The sequence below is a fragment of the Lithobates pipiens genome, unplaced genomic scaffold, assembly GCF_037356315.1.
Source record: "Lithobates pipiens isolate NorthernLeopardFrog02 unplaced genomic scaffold, aLitPip1_a1.2 Scaffold_16, whole genome shotgun sequence".
Classification (NCBI taxonomy): Eukaryota; Metazoa; Chordata; class Amphibia; order Anura; family Ranidae; genus Lithobates; species Lithobates pipiens.
Genome location: NW_027507748.1, coordinates 460,736,158 through 460,758,092, shown reverse-complemented (window position 1 = coordinate 460,758,092; position 21,935 = coordinate 460,736,158). Strand labels below are relative to the sequence as shown.

At 43.0% G+C, this 21,935-nt stretch overlaps 1 protein-coding gene across 5 annotated transcripts in view; it reads left to right on the top strand.

The window, feature by feature from the left end:
- NAXD (NAD(P)HX dehydratase) overlaps nt 1-21,935 on the top strand; it is a 46,950-nt gene that overhangs the window by 23,047 nt on the left and 1,968 nt on the right. For all 5 annotated transcript variants that reach the window (XM_077482893.1, XM_077482891.1, XM_077482892.1 and 2 more), the window contains 8 exons: nt 2,166-2,316; nt 2,420-2,465; nt 3,228-3,316; nt 7,102-7,210; nt 10,546-10,596; nt 10,672-10,776; nt 11,887-12,007; nt 16,519-16,639. In XM_077482893.1, the coding sequence (XP_077339019.1) occupies nt 2,166-2,316; nt 2,420-2,465; nt 3,228-3,316; nt 7,102-7,210; nt 10,546-10,596; nt 10,672-10,776; nt 11,887-12,007; nt 16,519-16,639 (793 nt within the window). The remainder of the gene's footprint in view (nt 1-2,165; nt 2,317-2,419; nt 2,466-3,227; nt 3,317-7,101; nt 7,211-10,545; nt 10,597-10,671; nt 10,777-11,886; nt 12,008-16,518; nt 16,640-21,935) is intronic.

Here is a 21,935-nt window from a genome sequence, read left to right as displayed (position 1 = left end):
ATTGTTTTCTTTTTGTTCCAAATTAGAGCTGCACGATTAATCATTAAGAATCTTCATCGTAAAAAAATAAAAATCACATTTTTTTTATTTTATTTTTCCCCCCTTGCGATCTTGACAAAGTATTTAATGATTCTTTCTATGCAGATAATTCTCTCTGCTCTGCTGAAGCCAACAGCCATCAAAAGAAAAGGGGGAAAAAAAAAACTGGGCAGTCTGCCAAGTATCACAACATTTTTTTAGCATTGGAACTAAGTATAAACATTGTAAGAATTTGCCCTTTACATCAAAGGATTACACTTTGGTGTGTAAATGAGGAAAGTTTAACCACTTAAGTCATAAAAAGTTTTAGTGTTTTTGTTTTTTCAAGTTAAAATCTTTTTATTTTTATTTTTTTTTTTTGCTAGAAAATTACTTTGAACCCCCAAACATAAATATTTATAATATAATTTTTTTTTTTTTATTATTAGAGACCCTAGAGAATAAAATGGTGGTTGTTGCAATATTTTATGTCGCACTATTTCCACAGCCTTTCAAATGCAATGTTTTGGAAAAAAATGACACTTTAATGAAAAGACTAACCAGTAACGTTGGCCCATATTTTTATTTTTTAAATTTTTTAGATTTTATGCTGCGAGAATCATGATCTTTTATTCGAACCAAAAAAAAAAAAAAAAAATATCACAATTCTCATTTTGTCCAGAATTGTGCAGCTCTACTCCAAATAATGTATTTGATTTTTATCCCCCCTGGCTATTTTTCACAGCCCTATCCAATTTGGACTTTTCCCATTCGCTGGTGGGTGCAAGATTGTTGCACCCACCAGCTGGTCATCTCATATCATGCCTCATGCCTATGGCCAGCTATAGTTTTAGAATTCACAGTCAGACAATCTTGACATACTGATATTAAGATGTATATGGCACTAATTTCAGCATAGTGGTTAGCTGTCTGAAATGTTTCTTTTCAGTGAAAGATGTGTTTCTGTACACACAAACACAATGATGTATACATTTGCAGGTACGTGTGTATGTATGTATATGTGTGTGTGTGTATGTATGTATGTATGTATGTATGTATGTATGTATGTGTATATATATAATTATATTAAGTGTGTGTATATAACAAAAAACACAACAAATTTGTAAGTACCAAATATATCTAGGCTCCCGTTCACTTGCAAGAGTTCAACATAATGCCTTAAAATTTACAATGATGCCTAGTATGGTTTGCGATAGTTTTATGTATGTAGGTGTATGCTTTTGTGTTTTGGGTTTTTATTTTATTAATATTTTTTTCTATTTAATATATATATTTTTAAATTTTTTTTTTTCATACTATCGAAAGGTATTTTTCTAATCTCCCTATGTGATGATACATGCACAGTGACGGGCACATTTTATGGAGGCATAAACTCCTCCTGATGTCTTCCTCTCTTCCAGCCTGTGCAGATCTGAGACATGCTTGCCTGTCTGGTGCCAGGACTTGACAGATCCGGAGCCCTAAATTGTTGACGTGACAACATTTTGGATTTATTTAACTAAGCCTAGTTTGGGGAACTAGATTGTTCTACTCCTGCTCTCCATTATGATTCCTTATCACTGGTGATCATAGCGACCTTAGGGAAAAAAATTATAAAGTGGGGGGGGGGGGGGGGGTAGGGAAAAATGTCTGCAGTGTTCTACCAAGGGGTTAGCCACCAAGAAGGGAGAGCGCTTCTTCCACTGGACAAATAAGATTGTAGCTATGAAGATGGAATGTATACTTCTACTTTAGGTTGTAAAGTTACCTAAATACCCAGTCCTAGTCCCTTGAATTGGGCTAGTCAATCAGGTTAGATATTACTGGCTAGTCAAGTGCATAAACCTATACAATCAGGTCTTTACAAGCATGCACGCTTATATACTTCTCATTTTTAAAGAATGGATTTTAAGTTCATGACTACAATATTATGTCTATTTAACTTTTTTTAGTTTCTATAAAATCTAGTGGGAAAACATTGTGTGGGGGTTTTCTTTAGGCTTTTAGTCTAGAGCTTTTTTTTTTTTTTTTTTTTTTTTTGTGCACAGCAAGTATTAAGTAGTTTGCTGGCAGTTATACCCAAATTACTATGGAATATGACTAATAATATGAGAATTGTATTATTTATTTTATTTATTTATTTTTAGTTCTGGAGAGAGCCTTCTCCTTGCGCCACACACGCCCATCAAAAGACATGGAAAATATTTTCCAGCTGGTGAGAAATGTTATCCCTCCACTTGCTTCTAAGAAACACAAGGGCCAGGATGGGAAGATTGGAATTGTAGGAGGCTGTCAAGAGTGAGTACAATTCTCAGTCTGCTTCCTTTTTTTTTTTTTTTTCCCCCACTACCAACATAACATTAATGAAATAACCGGTAGTAATATCCCTTTCCTGTTACAGATATACTGGAGCTCCGTACTTTGCAGCCATTTCAGCACTCAAAGTGGTAAACCCATGATTGCTTCAATGTGGTTGTTTTCCTTTATTTCTCTGTGTGATTTAACTTTTTTACCTTTTTTAGCTTGTTGGTGTTCAGGTTAGAGCTGGTTTAACTGTTTAGGGCGAGATGGAGGATTAGCGATAGGTTGGAGGTAAGGCTGATCATAAACAGTGGATCGTTGCCCCAAACCTTTTAGTCAATCTTGCACTCGATTTGAAGATTGAAGCAGCAAAGGAAAAGATCAGCTTGGTAAAATGTGCTTCTATTTATTTTTTTCCCCACCAGGACCACTAAGGTCACTGGCACACGGCCATGTTTTCTTCCCCCATGGAAGCCCAGGTGTAGTTTACAGCCTCCTAATAGACTTGAATGGTTGTGTGCTGTTGTACTCAGGTATGCGCCGGTGCGATCATAAAAAGTATACACAAATTATTTGTGTATGGGTGTATGCAATAAACATGTAAAGTTTAGTTAGTTGTTTTGTTTAGTTGTTGACCAAACCAGGCAGTTAGTCAAATAATCATTACATCTGACTTTATCCATTGTGTGGCCAGTATTAGAGATTGGGAGCACAGCCTTGCATACTTTAATTCACATTTGTTGTTTGTGCTGAAAGCCACACAAACATGGCTAATGTGACTCTTCTGAACATGAGGATTTCTTAGTGACCCCTCCTGATGAAATACTGTGGCAATGTAAAATTAGAATGCCTGATCTGTACAGTAGTTTGACATAAGCTTACTTTAATCTGAACTTCGTTTTCTTTAGGGTGCCGACTTGTCGCACGTATTTTGTACCAAAGATGCAGCAACTGTCATTAAGTCATACAGTCCAGAGCTGATTGTACATCCAGTTCTGTAAGTTTCTGATTTTAGAAAACCATGTTTGTATTTTTATTGTATGTAAGCCATCATCTCTAGATGTTCACATCTGCTAACATTTAGGAGCACTAAAAAGCATTTTCTTTGTTAGAAATGTGGTCATTTGGGGGGTACTAAAGGCATGCAGTAGAGCCATGTTTTAATGTCCTCCCAATCGCTCCCCCCTTAACAGGTTTGTAAAGGCAGAAGGTTCTTTATCTTAAGGCCCTTTTCACAGGGCTTTCCTATCAGGTCTGCCTGTCAGTTTTTCAGGTGGCCCCGATCGGACACTTTCACCTCTATGGAGCGGCAGATGCCAACGGTGACATCCGCCACTATCTGATCCTGTCTGTGAAATCCAGACGGATGGAGGCCCTGTATTCCATCCATCTGGAGGAACGGTGGAAAACGGACAGGTGGTCCATTTTCATCCGCTCTCCCCATAGAGGAGAGCAGGGCTCTGACAGGTCCAGCTATGCACAGTGATCCGAGATGGACCTGTCATCTGCCTGCTCAGTGGGAATTGGTGGATTGATCTCCCGCTGAGCAAAGCGGAGTCCGTTGAGCAAGACCGCCCATGTGAAGGAGCCCTAATGCATTCTATGCATTAAGATAAAAGCCTTCTGTGTGCAGCAGCCCCTCTCTGAACCCATCTCTATCCCACAATATCCATGACTGCCTTGGCCATCTGTGACTCCCCTCCTCATTGGCTTACACACAGCAGTGGCGCCACTGACTCCCACTGCTGTCAATCAAATTCAGTTAGCCAATGAGGAGAGAGGAGTTGGGGCCAAACCGCAGCACCATGTCTGTATGGTTACACGGAGCTGCAGCTGGGCTCGGGTGCCCCCATAGAAAGCTTGCTGTGGGGGCACTCAAAGGGAGGGAGGAGTCAGAAGAGCTGAAGAGGGACCTGAGAAGAGGAGTATCTGGGCTGCTCTGTGCAAAACTATACATGTTGTTTTTATTGAGGGGGGGGGGGAAAGATTTTACAATCACTTTAAAGAGGAAGTAAACCCTTCCAAACAACTTGGACCTACAGGTAAGCCTAGATTAAGGCTTACCTGTAGGTCCAAGCAATATCTCCTAAACCTATATGGTTTAGGAGATATTTGCCCGAAAATGGGCACCGCTGTCTACGGCGCATGCGCCGTAGACAGCGGCGCGCAGGCGCACTAAATGCGGCAAATCCATGATTTTGCCTAATTTGTCGACTCCCGTGCGCATGCGCGGGAGTGACGTCATCGCGGCTTCGCCGAGTGGCAGCGGCGGAGCTGCGAGACGCGACTCCCGTGCGCATGCGCGGGAGTGACGTCATCGCGGCTTCGCCGCTGTGATTCGTCGGAGCTGCGAGACGCCACCAGCAACATGGATGCGGCGGACTACAGGGATCAGCGGGGACTTCGCTGGCTCCTGTGTCAGGTAAGTGACACATAATGAGCTACTATGCGATGCATAGTAGTCCATTATGCTTTACCTTTGCAGGGAAAAAAAGAGGAAGTAAACCCATCAGGGTTTACTTCCTCTTTAAACCTCAAAGGTCCACATTTGCATTGCTATGGCAAAAACGATCTTCCCCACCCCTGGCATTTTTAAAGCGGTTCTTCACCCTAAAGGGGAAGTTCCGCTAATCTGATCCCTCCCCCCCTCCGGTGCCACAATCGGCACCTTTCAGGGGGGATTGGGGTGCAGTTACCTGGATAATCCAGGTTTCTGCACCCACTTCCGGGCAGACTGCCGCAGACGCCCCGCCCCCGTTGTGTTCTGGGAAACACACAGTTCCCAGGACACAGCGGGGGACCAGAAGAGACGCGCAGCGCGACTCGCGCATGCGCAGTAGGGAACCGGGCAGTGAAGCCACGATGCTTCACTTCCCGATTCCCTGACAGAGGATGGCGGCGGGGGCAGCAGCGAGACGAGCGATCGCTCGTCATCTGCCGCCGACATCGCTGGACCCTGGGACAGGTAAGTGTGATTTTATTAAAAGTCAGCAGCTGCAATATTAGTAGCTGCTGGCTTTTAATATTTTTTTTTTTTTTTTTTTTTTTTTTTGGTGCAGAACCACTTTAACCACTTGCAGACCAGACCATTTTGCTGGTCAAAGACCAGACCACTTTTTGCGATTCGGCACTGCGTCGCTTTAACTGACAATTGCGCGGTCATGCGACGTGGCTCCCAAACAAAATTGGCGTCCTTTTTTTCCCACAAATAGAGCTTTCTTTTGGTGGTATTTGATCACCCCTGCGGTTTTTATTTTTTGCGCTATAAACAAAAATAGAGCGACAATTTTGACAAAAACTCATTATTTTTTACTTTTTGTTATAATAAATATCCCCCAAAAATATATAAAAAAAACATTTTTTTCCCTCAGTTTAGGCCGATACGTATTCTTCTACATATTTTTGGAAAAAAAAAACGCAATAAGCGATTGATTGGTTTGCGCAAAAGTTATAGCGTTTACAAAATAGGGATAGTTTTATAGCATTTTTATTAATAATTTTTATAATTTTTTTTTTTTTTTTTTACTAGTAATGGCGGCGATCAGCGATTTTTATTGTGACTGCGACATTTTGGGGGACCCATCGGACATTTTTGACACATTTTTGGGACCATTGTCATTTATACAGTAATCACTGCTATATAAATGCAGTGATTCCTGTGTAAATGACACTGGCAGTGAAGGGATTAACCAGTGGGTGGCAGTGTAGGGGTTAAGTGTTCCTAGGGGCGTGTTACTAACTGTGGGGGGGTTGGACTTTCATTTAGTGAACACTGATCTCTGCTCCAATCACATGGAGCAGAGATCAGCGTCACTAGTTGCTCGGCAGAATGGAGAAATGCTGTTTACACGGCATTTCCTCCATTCGGCCGCTCCGTGACACGATCGCGGGGATGCCCGCGGCGATCGAGTCCGCGGGTCCCGCGACCGGACTCACGGGGGTCCCGACCAGCGCGGGAGCACGCCACCAGCGGCGCGCTCCCGATGGCAGGGCGGCATTGAATATTGGACGTACCTGTACGCCAATATGCCTGCCCGTGCCATTCTGTCGACGTACATCGTCGTGAGCTGGTCGGGAAGTGGTTAAGGGGCAGTACCACTTACCCATTCAACTGAATGGGGGTGTGCCACAACTGCATGCAATGCCTCAAAAAAGGGGTTTAAAGAGGAAGTGAAACAGCAACAGAATGCCTCCTTACTGCCTGTCAAATTTCCACGGGAGTCTATGCCTGGCAGTGGGTGAAAATACCTGTATTATACAGGTATTTGCACCCCCCCTCCCCCCTTTTTTTGGTGTGTGAACCTCCGCTTTAAATGGCAACAGAGGAGGGGTGTCTGTTCCCAATTGTCTCATCCCTCTTCATGTGGGGTGCGGCTCAGTATGCAAAACAAAAAAGTCCGAATGGCCGCACTCCAATGAAAATAATTCCTTTATTTAATGTGGATCCATACATTCGAGATAAAACTGCTAATAAGGATTTAAATAGCAACAGGAGTCTTCCACTGCTGCTGGAGTCTCCTGTGAGAATAGGAAGAGGGGTAAGAAGACGCGCAGCCGGGCACAGCACTCAATTTACAACCACTGTGTAGCTTTGCATAGCCTTGTAATGCGCAAATATGTAGAACTACAAATTATACATAACATTGCTAACATTATTTATTCATGTGTATTTTACATATATCTAAAATAACATTAAAAAGACTATACATTGCTTGCTTTTATTTTTTGCCATTCATGCAATTCAATTCAGTTCAGTTCAGCTTTAATCTTTTGTTCACACAGGGATCACCCAAATGCTTTACAGGAAATTGAAAATTGGCTGCCAAGATTACATACACTTGTAATAGGGCCTGGCCTTGGAAGACACGATTCTATACTGGAAACAACAAAGGTATTGCCCCATATAAGACCACGCTGACCTGTGGCATAAAAATCATTCACTTATGGCAAACTACCTAATATAAATGTTATGTTGTGCTGAGTTGGCCCCATAAACATCCTAGAATTTCAATGTAAAAGTCAGCAGCTAAAAAAAATTGTAGCTGATGACTTTTAAAAAACATACACGTTCAGCCCCATCCTCACCCAAACCATTTTTCTCCCTGGTCTTCAGGTTACAGCGCCAGCAAGTTAACTGTAGGCATCCGGCTGTGATTCCTTATGGCTTCACAGACCCCCCACACAAAAAATATTTTCTTAATGTGTGAAGGGGTGGGGGGGGGGGGGAGGAATGTTCTAATTGCTGGATTTTAAGTTACTGTTACAGTGTACTTTCTGATGAAAACTGTAGTACTTTCTTTATGATGTGATGGTATGTAAGTCACTCTAGTCTAACATGAAACACGGGTTCCTTGTCATCTGTGGTGCTCCCTCCCACATATTACTCTCACCTAAGCAAGGATTTTGTAACCCTCAGGCTTCTTGCGTAAATACAATACACATCCCAGGAGGCCTCACAGCAGTCTGCTGTTAGCCTTCTGAATTTGTGCAGGTGCCAGCTCTGAAAATAAGTAAGTGACAGCCCGCTCCCAAAAACAAGATGGTGGTACAGAAGAAGATGGAAGCTGCAAATACGTCGGGTGCTTTTAGTACTCATGGACTGGAAGTACCTGCCTTTTTATTATTGAATTTAAAACAAAACTGCCAGCAAAAATAAGCTAATCAATAAATATATATATATATATAATTTTTTTTTTTTTTTTTTAAAGATGTTTATTTTTTTGGTTGCATAAAGAACAGACACAGCAACAGCTGTGCCAAGGCATCTATAGTTAATCTGGATAGTGTCTAAAACAATAAGAATATAAGAAACATTGCACAAACAATCACTCATGCATTCATACACTGATCTCTCCCATATATATGCCAAGGAGTAATAGGAGCACGGGGTGGAAAAGGGGAGATGGGCATGGATTTGCAGGTACACAGTAAAGAGACTATACTAATGTTCTGTGGTAATGAAAAGTTAATCAACCAGCAAGTCCAAGGTTGCCAAATCCCAATACATTTTTATGAGATGGGCCAAACCTCTGTAGATTATTTTGTATTTAGGAAGGTCTGAATTCACTTGACAAAAGACTTGTTGCAAAGTTGGAGGAGCAATGTTTTTCCAGTTAAGGAGGATAGCTTTCCTGGCTTTGAAAGTAATGAGTCTGAACATAGTGTAAGTAAGAGGCACAAAGTCTCTTGAAATGCCTAAGGGACCAACATCCTGTTTATGCAAGCAATGCTGCGCTGTGAAAAGTTCTTAGTGTTTTTTTTTTTTTTTTTTGGGGGGGGGGGGGGGTTTGTACAGCTCCGAGGAGCAGTAGGTTGGCTGGCATGGATACAAGACACCATTAAAGCGGGGTTCCACCCTAAAGTGGAACTTCCGCTGATCGGAACCCTCCCCCCCCCCTCCGGTGTCACAATTGGCACCTTTCAGGGGGGAGGGGGGTGCAGATACCTGTCAAAGACAGGTATTTACACCGACTTCCGGGCATAGACTCCCACGGGAGTCTATGCCTCTTCCTGCCCCTGCGCGCTGTCTGCTGGGACACACACGGGTCACAGAGACAGCGCGGACAATTCCTATTGCGCTGTGCGACTTGCGCATGCGCAGTAGGGAACCGGGAAGTGAAGCTGCAACGCTTCACTTCCTGATTCCCTCACCTAGAATGGTGACAGCAGCAGCCGAGAGCCGAGCGATCGATCGGCCTTGGCTGCCGGCATCGCTGAACCCGAGACAGGTGAGTGTCCATTTATTAAAAGTCAGCAGCTGCAGTATTTGTAGCTGCTGGCTTTTAATATTTTTTTCCACAGTGCAATCCCGCTTTAAGAGTGATTTCAGGTTTTAGGTACCTTTTTTTTAAATAGTATAAATTTCATCCCAAATTTTCTTTTTTGGTATGTTTGTTTTTGTATCACTTTATTTTCAAAAGTGCACTTATCTTTTCTCTATGGCCCCACTCACGTATTCACTTAGGGTTCTTGCTAGCGATTTAAAAAACATGATTCACACTTCCACATAGGTCTGCCCACTCACTTGAATATGCTGCATTTATTGGCAATTTTACACACGCAGTTTGTTGCAATGCTTGTGCGACAATCTCAGCAAAATCGCACTGTTCAGGATCAATGGCACCCAAATGCGCATTGCATGTTTGGCTGCAATTTGGAATTGTGGGCAGAATTGATTTTGCCTGCAATTGCTTATTGCTCAAGTGTGAACAGGGCCTAAAGACTTTCTCTGTATTGTCCAATCATAAATCCTATTTTAACAGATGATTGAATTTGGTGCCTGTCAGAATCGGTCCTAAAAGCCCTTATTAAAATAAAAACCCAATTGGGGGTGGGAATTAAAGTGATTGTAAAGGATTGTTTTTTTTTTTTTGTTTTTTTTTTTTTTCATACTGGTTTCCACTGTGCAGCTCGTTTTGCCCCAAACACTGTCTTCTGGGGCCCCCCCCCCCCCCGACGGCTCCTCCCTGCATCAGATAACCCTCTAGGAGAAGCGCGCTCCTGAGTCCAGCACTTGCATCCACAGACATGAATGCCAGACTTGATCCCACCCCTCGGCACACGCATGATTGGATTTGATTGACAGCAGTGGGAGCCAATGGCTGCGTTGCTACCAATCTATCCAATCAAGAGGCGGGATGTGTCCCCGCCAAGGAGATGAAGGGTGTCAGGTAAGTAAAACGGGGGGTAGGGGCTAGTGACTGCCAGGTGTGCATTAAGGTGAAAAAACAAGGGTTTGCAACCTCTTTAATAAAGAAAAAAGAAAAGGTGTCTGAGACAAACTGTCTGAACTGGAGCGCAGCCAATCAGCTTTAAAATTATTATAATTTTTTTAAGTGGTGTGGAAAATGTGAAAGATGGAAGTCTGACACACACGAGATCCCTCGTCGGGGTCAGCACCTTTTTTACATGGCTTCCTTCAGGTATCGGTCCTTGTCAGTCTTGATTGACCGGTTCAGGATGATGCCATTGCAGCTTGGTGAACATTCTACAGGGTATTGTGAACAGGCAGGCAAATGTATTTTATTGCAGAAGAGACATTGTATGTCTCTTCTGCAATAAAGAGCCTGACTGTTCACAATTTTTACTTTTCCCAACTTTAAAAAAAAAACAACTTGTCTTAAGACATTTTTTTTTTTAAATGTAAGCCATATACATAGTTTGTCATTTTTGTAAATTCTTTATATTACCTATTCTTGTGTCATTAATATTTGCCTTTTCTTGTAGGGTATTATAGAAAAAGCAAAGACGAAAGGTATTCCTCTAGTGATAGATGCAGTAAGTATCCTACTGTGATTCTGGTTCATGATTTAGTCTGTGTGGTTCAGTACTAAGCATTTTCTCTCTCTTTAGGATGGACTATGGCTTATTGCCCAGCAACCATCTATCATACAAGGTTATCAGAGAGCTGTGCTCACTCCAAATTTCATGGAGTTCACCCGGCTGTATGAAGCAATGGTAAACATAAGTATGCACTGATATAACATTTTGCTGCTCAGGTCTGGGAGGAAAAGTAATGGCAGTGTCAACTAGCTCTATATGGATATAAAACACTGTGGGAGAGCTTTACTAAAACTAGAGCATGCAAAATCTGGTGCAGCTGTGCATAGAAATCAATTTGCTTTCAGGTTTTAGCCTGGGTTCACACTGAAGGCAGGTTTGAAATCGTGTGAGTTCATCTGTGTGGGTTGCTGCACAGATGCCTATTGAAATCGCCCCTGAAGTCACCAAAACTAGTGCAGGCACTACTTTTGAGAATCGGTGCAACGCCGCAAAGTCGGCATCGCACCGATTCGGACGGTGCTATTGCCGGTAATTTGACATGTCAAATTGCCCCGATGTGAACGGAGACAAATTGTCAAAGCTTTATTGAACAAGCTGATTCGCTACCATGCACAGCTGCTCCAGATTATGAGTGCTCCAGTTTTAGTAAATCTCCCCCAATGTATCTCTGAAAATCTTTAGGAAAATTATAAGCCATTTCTTTAAAACCAAAGGTGTGCAGTGAAGTTCACTTTTCTGTGGTGACACAAGCACAGCAGATGGCAAAAAACTGCTTGGCATAACTTCCACTTGACTTGTATATTGTAGTAATAGAAGCATTGCTAACTGGATTTTAGGTGTATATGCTTGGGACTGTCATCCTTATTCATTCTTAACAAATAATTGTGTTACTTAACCAAAACAAGTTTGTACTTACTAGGTGAGGGGCTCTTCAAGCAATGAATGAAGGCAAATTGCAGATAACACCCGTAAAACATTCACTTACAAAATCAAGTCTTCAGTGGTGCCTTCTTTATTTTTGTCTTGTCAGAAACAATGGCTTCTATTGAGGACCCGCAGCTCTTCACAATGTTACTCCAAACTACTGTCTGATATGATTTTTAAACCATTTTATATGGGAACACTGTATAATTAGTACCAGAATTTGAAATTCATTTCGGATCAGAAAATGCATAGCTCAAAATTTTAGTGAACTATTAATTTTAATTGAATGGAATCTGTAAAACTGATCAAGTGTTCCTCTTTATGGCACTATTAAAAGGCAACATTTGATTTTTCTTTCAGCTCACTGAACCTGTAGATGCCAGTGACCAGCATGGAAGCGTACTGAGGCTAAGTCAGGCAATGGGCAATATAACTATAGTGCAGAAAGGAGAGAGGGATCTGATTTCTGATGGAGATAAAGGTTTGTATTCATACAGGCTTAGCTTTGTACATCTCACTCTTGTAGTGTAGACAGTGTACCCTTTTCAGGTACTGGGCTTTGCATTGTGGCACTTGCCAAACCAGTGTGTACTTTGTTGTTGAGCACTTTCCAGTATCAATCCTGTGGCACAGCACCAGGTGTGGCCCTGTCCCTCAAGACTTACTTTGTGAGTCAGGGCTAATGTATTCTAATTTTTTACTTTGCAAGGTCATTCAGGTTGAAGCACCAGGAGCTTGCTGTTTTGGAATTTTGCTTTTTGGAATTTCCCACTACTGCTGGTTTTACTGCAGTAAAACGTGGAGGGTTCCTGCCTTGACTATGTACTGTGCTCTAAGCTCTTTCCCACCATTCGGACTAGAGGAAGTAACATCACCCGATGCATCAGGTGGATCTCCAGTATAAGTCTACTGCTTACCTACAGTGACCTAGTTATGGCTGACTGGCAGAAGCTCTCATTAGCACCAGCTGCTAAGGTTTGTGAGTATCTAAGGCCTTGCCCAATATTGGACTTCGTTGCATCACTACTACATAGAAGCAATGTATCTTTGCTAAGACACAGAAAAAAAACATTCTGCTGCTACAAATGACCTCAGCCCATACTTCCCTAATGACTCTGGGGTCATTTACTCAGTATCCCCAGAAGAACCCAACGCTTGTAACTTTACAACCTGGGACACCTATTCTAGGGTCATCCTCGGCTCCATCGGGAGAGGCTGAGGCCTCCCCCCATGTCTACAGGGACCTCAAGTCCATTCTGGACATTTTAACTGTTTGTGCTCAGCTACTGGAGCATTCTGCCTGTAGAGGTTAAAAGCACGCTCCAGTGCCATTTTCTGCAGACTGTCTGTGACCCTCCTGAGCCTGTAAATCATACTGAACCTGTGGCCCCTGTCACCATCTCGGACTTCGATTCAGAGTTTCAACAGTTTATCTCTGAGGAGACTGTTTTTTTGGGAGGCATCCCAGTCTACTGACATTGACTCAGATTTACAGGTAAAGGGGGTTGTTTTTAAACCTTATTGATGTAGTGTGTCCTAATCTGCATCTGGGAAATAAGCCCGATTGTTTCAGGTCTTGTAGAGCCCCTGCAGCTGCAAAGATCTTTACGCTATGCCTGCTTTTTTACGCCTTCTTTTAGGTCAGGAATTCTTAGCCTGGGGTCTATGGATGGGTTTCAGGGGGTGTATGAGGGTCAGTTTAAAAAACATTTACATTCACTACACAGCCCTCCCCTTTGTCCCAATCAATGACAGGGGTGCTTGCAATGATCAGCTTTTATTTATGTAAAACCTTTATCCCAAAAGAAAAAAAAAATTTGCTTTAACTGCGTAAGTGTTAGCTGGAGCTTGGCTTTTTTTGTTAGGTGCACTAGCAGATTTGGGAACACTAACATTCCACTTCCCCAGATTATTCATGCAGCTAGGGGATGTGTTACTGATCATCCTGTGAGAACAGAGAGGTATCCTAAAAAAGAAAGAAAATCATGCCGCCAGGGGGTTAGGCCCCCTGTTCAGAGCAGCTGTAACATCTGTTTGTAGCCTTGTGCTTTAGCTGCGATGACATGTTGCAAGCAACTTAAATTCTAGTACTACTGCATGTACAAATGCAGAGCGCACTCTGGCTACGTGTTTTGGGATGCTGATGATGCATCTAAAGAGGAACTGACTTGTTTAAAGAGGAAGTAAACCCTGACCGTTCCTCTGTCAGGCACTTGAGGCGCCTCTAGGTGTTTAGGTGGTTGTGTTCATCATCTTGCTCTTCTGGTGTTCACTGCACCAAGCTTGGGTTGCAGTTTAAATTTTATATTTGCCTACCTTTTGATAGGGGTATCTCCAAAACACCCCCCCCCCCCCCCCGTCTTCATCAAGACTGATATGATTTTAAGGTTGCTGTGTGTGTGTGTTTGTTTTTTGCTTTGTTTTTTAAACCAGTTTCCGTATGGGATATTGCAATGTGAGAATTTTTACATTCCTTAGATATTTCATTGTGAGATTGGTTGTCTGGCATATTTTTTTGTGGACCTGTTTGTCTGTCTTATCCAAGGTTCACTCTGGGGTTCTGTCCCCATGGGGACTTGTTCCAGTGATCTTTCTGTTGACCACATCACATTGTTTGCTTGATTCTTCATTAACAGGTAGTTATGTTCACCTGTTTTGCTGGGTTCAGTACACTGCTTCTCGCTGGTGTTCCTTCAGGGGGAGTAAATCTTATTGGTAGTATTCTCTTCTATCCTGGTCTTGGGCAACAGATTGATCCTCCTGTACCCTTTCCTTTGGTCTTTTGGCAGCTTCCCTGTCTTCCAGGGGACTTTACCTCATATGGTTCAGCTTAGGGCAGGGGTACTTCAGGTAGTTCTTGGCGCAGAATGTTCCTAGCTGCTTCTTGGATCTCTCATTGGCTGTCACCCATTCCTCCTCGTTTGGGCTGCTTTTGGATGTCCTGACTTCTGAATTTCGGTGCCCATTATTGGTGAGACAAAATTCTGGATATTTAGGTGTCCATTCAGTGACACCTGTCCCACTCCTGCCATTTGGCTGGCAAAAAATAGCACATTGGTAAAGGGGTCATTTTGTAAATTCATGGCAGCAAAACGTTTCAAAGTTGGGACAGGGCAACAAAAAGCTGGCAAAGTGGTACGAAGAAGGAAGAGCTGGAAGAACATTTTGCAACTAGAGTGTCTCAGAAGTAAAGTTGGGTAGAGATTCACCTCTCTGAAAAGCTACGTCTAAAAACTGTTGAACGGTTTCAGAATTTTCCTCAATGTAAAATTGCAAAAACTTTGAATCTATCATCATGTACAGTACAGAATATCAGAAGATTCTGAGAATCTGGTGAAATCTCTGTGCACAAGTCTTCAGACAACAATGAAAACTGGCATGATTTTGTAATGGGCATCACTGCACGGGCTCAGGAATACTTCCAAAAATCCCGGTCTGTGAACACGGTTTGCCGTGCCATCCAAAAATGCAAGGTAAGCTCTATCATGCAATGAATAAGCCATATCTGAACATGATCCAGAAACACTGCTATCTTCTCTTTGCCCAATGCGCCTTTTAAAATGGTCTGTTGCAAAGTTGAGAACTGTTCTGTGGTCAGACGAATCGAAAATTGTTCTTTTTGGCAACTATGGGCACTGTGTCCTGTACTAAAGAGCCTGCATCTCTGATGGTATGGTCGTGCATCAGTGTGCATGGAATGGACAGCTTGCACGTCTGGAAAGGCACCATCAGTGCTGAAGGATATACCCAGGTTTTATAGCCGCATAAGCAACCATCCAGATGACCTCTTTTCAAAGAAGGCCTTTCATACATGTTTCAGCAGGACAATACTGCATCTATGACAACAGCATGGCTTCGTAGTAGAAGAGTCCAGGTGTTTAACTGGCCCTCCTGCAGTATAGACTTTTTGCCAGTTAAAAATATTTTTACATCTTAAAATGAAAAATTTGACACAGAACCAGGACTGTTAACCAGTAAGAATCCTATATCATTTAGAAATGGGACAACATTTCTCTCCCAAGATTCCAGCAATTGGTCTCCTTAGTTCCCAAACGTTTACAGAGTGCTGTTAAAAGAAGACGGGATGCTGCCATCAATTTCAAAATTACTTTTTTTTTTTTTCCCTTCTTCTTCTTAAAATGGTAAATTTTTTTTTCAGTTTAACCGGTTCCCGACCAGCTCACGTGTATTTACGGGGACAGGATGGCTCCCCTGTGTGAAACCCGGGTACGGGGTTCCTTTTTAAGAGCCGCCAGAGGGCGTGCCCACTGCAAGGAAGGGGGACCTGATGTGCGTAGCGGGCAGTCCTGATCGACGCCCACGCGCGATTGTGTGCACGAGTGCCAGCACAGGGATTTGTGTAAGCACACAAATCCGTGTGCTATCAGAGGAGACATGTCATTTGTTCCTAGTAAGTAGGAATAGCGATCTGTTTCCTCTCCTACTCAGTCCTATCCCCACACAGTTAGAACACACGTTTAACCCCTTGATTCCCCCCCCCCCCAGTGTTAACACCTTTCCTACCAGTGTCATTTACAGAGTAATCAGTGCCTTTTTATAGCACTGATTGTGGTAGAAATGTCAGTGGTACCAAAAATGTGTCTGATCTGTCCGTTACAATATCAATGCAGATCACTCCTATTACTAGTGAAAAAAGAATAAAAATGCCATAAATCTTTCCTATAGTTTGTAGACTTTTGCGCAAACCATTCAATTGCGATTTTCAAAAGAAAGCTCTATTTGTGGGTACAGCATTGCATGACCGTGCAGTTAAAGTAATGCAGTGCCAAATTGTAACAAGTGCTGTGGTCAGGAAGGGTGTAAAACCTTCCGGGGCTGAAGTGGTTAAACATATGTTTTCTGCTGTGAATAAAATATGGGTTTATGAGATACGCAAACCATTTAATTCTGCTTTTTTATGTAGATTTTTTTTTCAACAACTATTTCTCATCGTCCTGATAAATTACTAAACTAAATTTCTTTATATTGAAGTGTTCATATGCACTCATGAAGGAAGTAACCGTCGATGTGGAGGACAGGGAGATCTTCTGGCTGGTTCTCTTGGTGTCTTAGTACATTGGGCAGGCCTTGCTGGACCAGAAAAGATAAATGGGTATGTTGTAACAATCTTTGACTCTAAATAACTGTACACATATGATGCTAGGGCTGCACAGGCAAATTTAATCTCTTGCTATAAAATAACTTTTTTTATGTTTACAGGTATTAAACTTTGATAAAACTGAAATGAATGTGATCCTATTGAGTGGATCTCTGAACAACAAATTCTCTATTTGAAGAATCCTAATGATATCAAATATATTAACCCCTTGGAGCCGGCACTTTATGGGATTTGGGATACTGGGGGAGGGTGGGGTTTATGATTGCGTGACTGCCGTGGCTGGCTGTCATAGTGTTCACATGATCGGAAAGCTCAAGCTTGGTACTTTCCGGTAACTGACCCGGGGGCATGCGAGAGGCCGTATATTTGCGTGTGGCCAGCGCCAAGGCGGCAAGGGTTTCAACTGAAAATTGCAGACCTTTTACTAGAAGATTGCACCTGCATTCAGTACACTTTTTGCTACCTTTAAGTGGGAGGGAATGCCTACTGCAATCACAAATAAGAGAAAAACTGTTTTGAAAAAAAAAACCTGAATACAGACGGTGTACAAAACACCCTCCAGTAGCCATATTTAAGGGCATTACATTTCTAAAATGTTTTTGCAGCAATTTTATGTTGTATAATTTTGGAAGTGGCCTTTACATAGTGCCACTTGTATACTGTGCTTGAACGTAGAACTGTCAGTTGTGGGGGCATAATGGTATAGATCCCAGATCCCTCCCATAAAGAGGACCTGTCACTGCCTATTACTGTCACAAGGGATGTTTACATTCTTGGTAACAGCAAAAAATGATTAAAATTTTTTTTAAAGGACAGTATGAAAATAAAAACTTTAAATGTACAGAATATTGGCATTTGATATCGGCTATTGGCCTCAAAGGTATCGGTCCTGAAAAAAACCCGATTATCGGTTGACCCATGATGGCTATGATCTACAAATTCACTAGATCTGTATTACCATGCAGCTGTTACTTCACATGTGTAGAAAGTTTAACCACAGAGTCTGAGCCCCATGTTGCATGGGGATACATTTCCTAACCGGGTAGGAAACTTATTTGTAATAAAATAATGGTGTACATTGGTGTGCCTTTTCAAATAGGCTGAAAGTTGATCTCCAAGTACATAAAAACAAAGTGTACCTATAGCCTAAACCCCCCCCCCCCCCTTTTTATTTTTTTTATGGAGTGTAAAGGATTAGAACACCCGTCAAAATAGTCAGGCTTTTTAATGGAAGCAGTGGCTGAAAAGTAAATACGTACAGTATGAACTACATCTAGGCAGTGAGGGGAAATTTCCTGATTATGTACTGGAGCTGAACAGAGGGATGGAAGGGCAATGTTAAGGTGAATAGCAGAAACATCAGCATCCGGACACCAGGGGAAAAAAAAGATATCAGAAGAGTATGCGGCCTCCTATCCATGACTGCGCTGCACCCTGGGCACCTGCATCTCCCTTTTCCCTGTCCTTCACTCAGTGAGATCTGCTCAGGGGGTCTGACTGTGGCAGACACTGGGAGACAAGCTATCGCTTGTAAACACAGAAGCCGGACTTCTGCGTTTACAAGTGATTGTGGTGCGTAGGGAGCAGAGAGCCTGAGCCAGAGGTAAGACCCACCAAGTTCTAGCTTGGAAAAAAATAAATCCCTGGCTATGTGTGAGACACCCTGTACTAAGGTTTTAACTAAAGCTTCAGAGGCTAGTGGTCTTTGGAATAAGTTTGCAATGGCTAAAATTTTCCACTTGATGGTACATGGAGCCAAATGTTGGTTCTGGCCTTATTGTCGAAAAAGTGTGGCAAATTATCTGGCAAAGGGAACCGTCTATTTGCCTTTAGTAAATCAACCTCTATTCTACTGAACCCTATGTCCCTTACCCAGGCATTTTAAATGCTGTTGGAGCAGGTGTCTGCAGGCTTAGGACATTTACAGGTGCAGGCTTTTTAATTGAGCAGGGCCTCTGACTTGGGTTCAGTGTTGGAGAGCGAACCGTGGTTTCACTAGGGTTGGTGTTACCTGGTGTCACCCCTGCCTCACTGGAGGGGGGGGTATGTGTGACATCATGTTGTCCTGCCACTGCTCCTAGCACAAATCTCCCCCCCCCCCCCTTCGCATAAATCTTCCTAATCCCATCTCATCTGTCTAGGCCTGTCACTCCACTATATTAGGCAGGTTCTTGCCTGGGACCTTTCTCCACAGTAATCCAGCCCCTGGTCTATACTCTGTGTATAATCTAGGTGTCCCCCTGATGTCCTGCCTAAAATAGGGGTTCGCCCCCATCCATATCAGTGACAATAGATGGGACAGGACAGAGGAGGGGTCAGTAAGGTTCGAGCAGCTCTCGCATGTCTAAACCGATCCCAGTCACGGATGTGGAGGGCTCACCATGGGGGAGGAGGATAGCTGGACTGGTCAGAGCTGCTCTCTGATGATGACAAACAATGGTATGGGGGATCTGGGTAGGATGGGATCTGTTCCTGCAGACAGTGGCATTGATTTGGAACTGACCAGTTTGTGCTATAATCGAGATGTGGATAGGATGGCTGCGGGGAGGATGCTGTGTGCACGCCCGCAATCACAGTAGTCAACCCTCCCTCGTATCACAAGGGCTCAGCTACACCCAAACGGGGAGGATTCATGCTGCCCGGAGAATTGTATGCTCGCTTCTAAATACAAAAGCCAGGCTTCTGTATTAGAAGTGACAGCAGTGAAAGGAACACGCAGGTCTAGCGCCAGCTGAAAGAAGAAAAAAAATTCCTGCGTCCGGAACCTGGGACCCTCGGCATGGTGTCTCCCGGTTTTGGCCCGCATCCCCATAGCAACGCCACTGAGCACAAAGCTTTGTGCACAAAATGAGGCAGGATGAGTTTGAGGCCAAAGCTTCTATTCCTGGGGAAAATAGTTCTTTTTTACCACCAATAACTTTCTTCCCGAGATTATTTAAATACTCACCAGACATGTTTACCACCATGCTCTTTTACCGTTTGCTGTTTCATAGACCATCGCTTCAGCCAAGTAGAGTAGTTTGTGTGTTGGAGATCCCAGACAAATAACAGCACTAGTATTCATCTGAGACTGTTTTCATTTTAAAGTGATACTAAAGTCTCGTGTTTTTTTTTTAAATTTTTTTTTAATGTTCTACTTGCCTGCTTTGTACAGTGGTTTTGCACAGAGCAGCCCAGATCCCTGTCCCTCCTGTTGAGTGCTGCCACAGTAAGCAGCTTTCTATGGGGGCACCCGAGCCATGACCTGTCCCTGCCCCTCATTGGCTCACTGAATTTGATTGACGGCAGCGGAAGCCACTGGCCCTTCACTGCTGTCTAAGCCAATGAGGAGGGAGAGTCCTGGGCAGCCAAGTCTCGTGCAACATAGCTGGATCTAAATGGACCTCTGAAGTATTGGGGGTTGCTGCACAGCACACAGAAGGCTTTATATTTTAATGCATAAAGATAAAAAAACCCTCTGACTTTAGAACCACTTTAAGATTTACTAAATCTGGCGCAACTGTGCATGGTAGCCAATCTGCTTCTAAATTCACTTGTTCAGTCAAGCTTTGACAAACAAACCTGGAAGCTGATCAGTTTCTATGCAGAGTTGCACCAGATTTTGCACTCCAGTTTTGGTAAAAAAAAAAAAAAAAAAAAAAAAACCTTGCTGTCCAGTGGACGTATATATAAACATCCTGGAAGACAAGTGGTTATACAAAATTTGTGGCTATGGCTGCAACCATTATCCTGGTATCACAATTTTCAACTGGCAATGGGCTTTCATGTACAAGTGATCTGAGCACTCTATAGCCACCCAATCATTTTTACAGGGCTCAAAAGCAGCATCCTTTCCTCCCCCTCTTCAGTGATAATTGAAACTGGAAGTGGCGGATTAACATAGGTTGAAAAGACACAAGTCCATCTAGTTCAACCAATAATAAAAATGTCATCACTTCCCATTTCAGGTCTTTGTTTGCTGGCCATTACCAGCCAATGAATAAACCGCTCAAACTGATCTTCATCTGATTGGGTGCTTAGAAGGGCAGGGGAGGGATTGGGGTCTCATAGACTAAGTGGTTAAGTTGGCTAGTACAGCATCAGTATGAACTGATCCTTTTGTCTTTTTGTGAGTTACATGACTTGATTGTGGCTCCTCAGGAACAAAATTAAATAATAAAAACCCATTTTGTGATATTTTGCCATCTGACAGCAGACTAAGAAGCTGCTAGACTGTCAGAAGGTGTAGAAGTATGCTTGTATCTACATTCCATGTCAGCAATTTTGTCTATAGAATTACGCATAGCTGTAGACTTTGATAAGGAGTCTGGTAATGTACTCTTATTAACACCATACAAGGGGTCTGGAAAGTGCTACAAGCATAGCCTAGTGTCCCAAGGTTATGTTTCAAGCTTACTCTGCCTGGAGCTGGGCTTCAGAGACTGTCAGCCCAGAGCCTTGGCTATGGTTTAAGCACAGAGCATAGTCCAGGTCCAAACTAACTTATACACTGTACAATTTTCCTTTTTAGATTTACCAAAACCATATAATATGAGGTCAAACCTAAACATAATGAAAATTGTATAATATATGGCCAGCCTTTAGTACAATAAGGTCTAGGAAACCACATAAATATTGCAGGGCCTGCCTCCGGGCAGGCCCTGCAATATTTGGTCCAGTGGGATGTGGCCACCAAAGTGTCATTGAGGAAACGCCAAGTTTTATAACATTGCATGAAGCGTACAGTTCAGGTAAGTAATGAGGTGGGGGGGGCAAACCTAAGGGGTGGCATGAAGATCTGCTTTTACATGGACTTGGCCTGCATGCACTTAACATGACATTTGATGCAAAGTAATAAGGTTACACTAGATCACGTGCCAAAGGCAAGGCCCGCGGGTCGAATCTGGCCCAGAAGTAGGCCATTTTATGTGGCCCTAATGCCCCTTCCAGCTGCGGCACCACCTTGTCCCAGCAGTGGGCAGCAGAGAGGAGGACAGAGGTCCTTCACTAGATCCTGTGCGTCTCTGTGCAGCCACAGAAAGGCTCATCTCTGCCTCTCTACGGTTGAATGCTGTGATGGCAGACAGAACTCCTCCTACAGATCCTGTGCCTCTCTGTGCAGCCATAGCATCCCCTTATCTGTGCCTCCCTTGGTCTCAGACTCAGGCAGCTGACTCCAGACCCTGCACTTTCTTCTTCCCAGCACAATGTTAGGGTGGTGCACTGTGATGTAAGGGAGGGTGGGACTCTTGACATCTTATGTAAGAGGTGTGGGGTGCTCAGGACATCTAGGCTTACAGATGCAACCCAC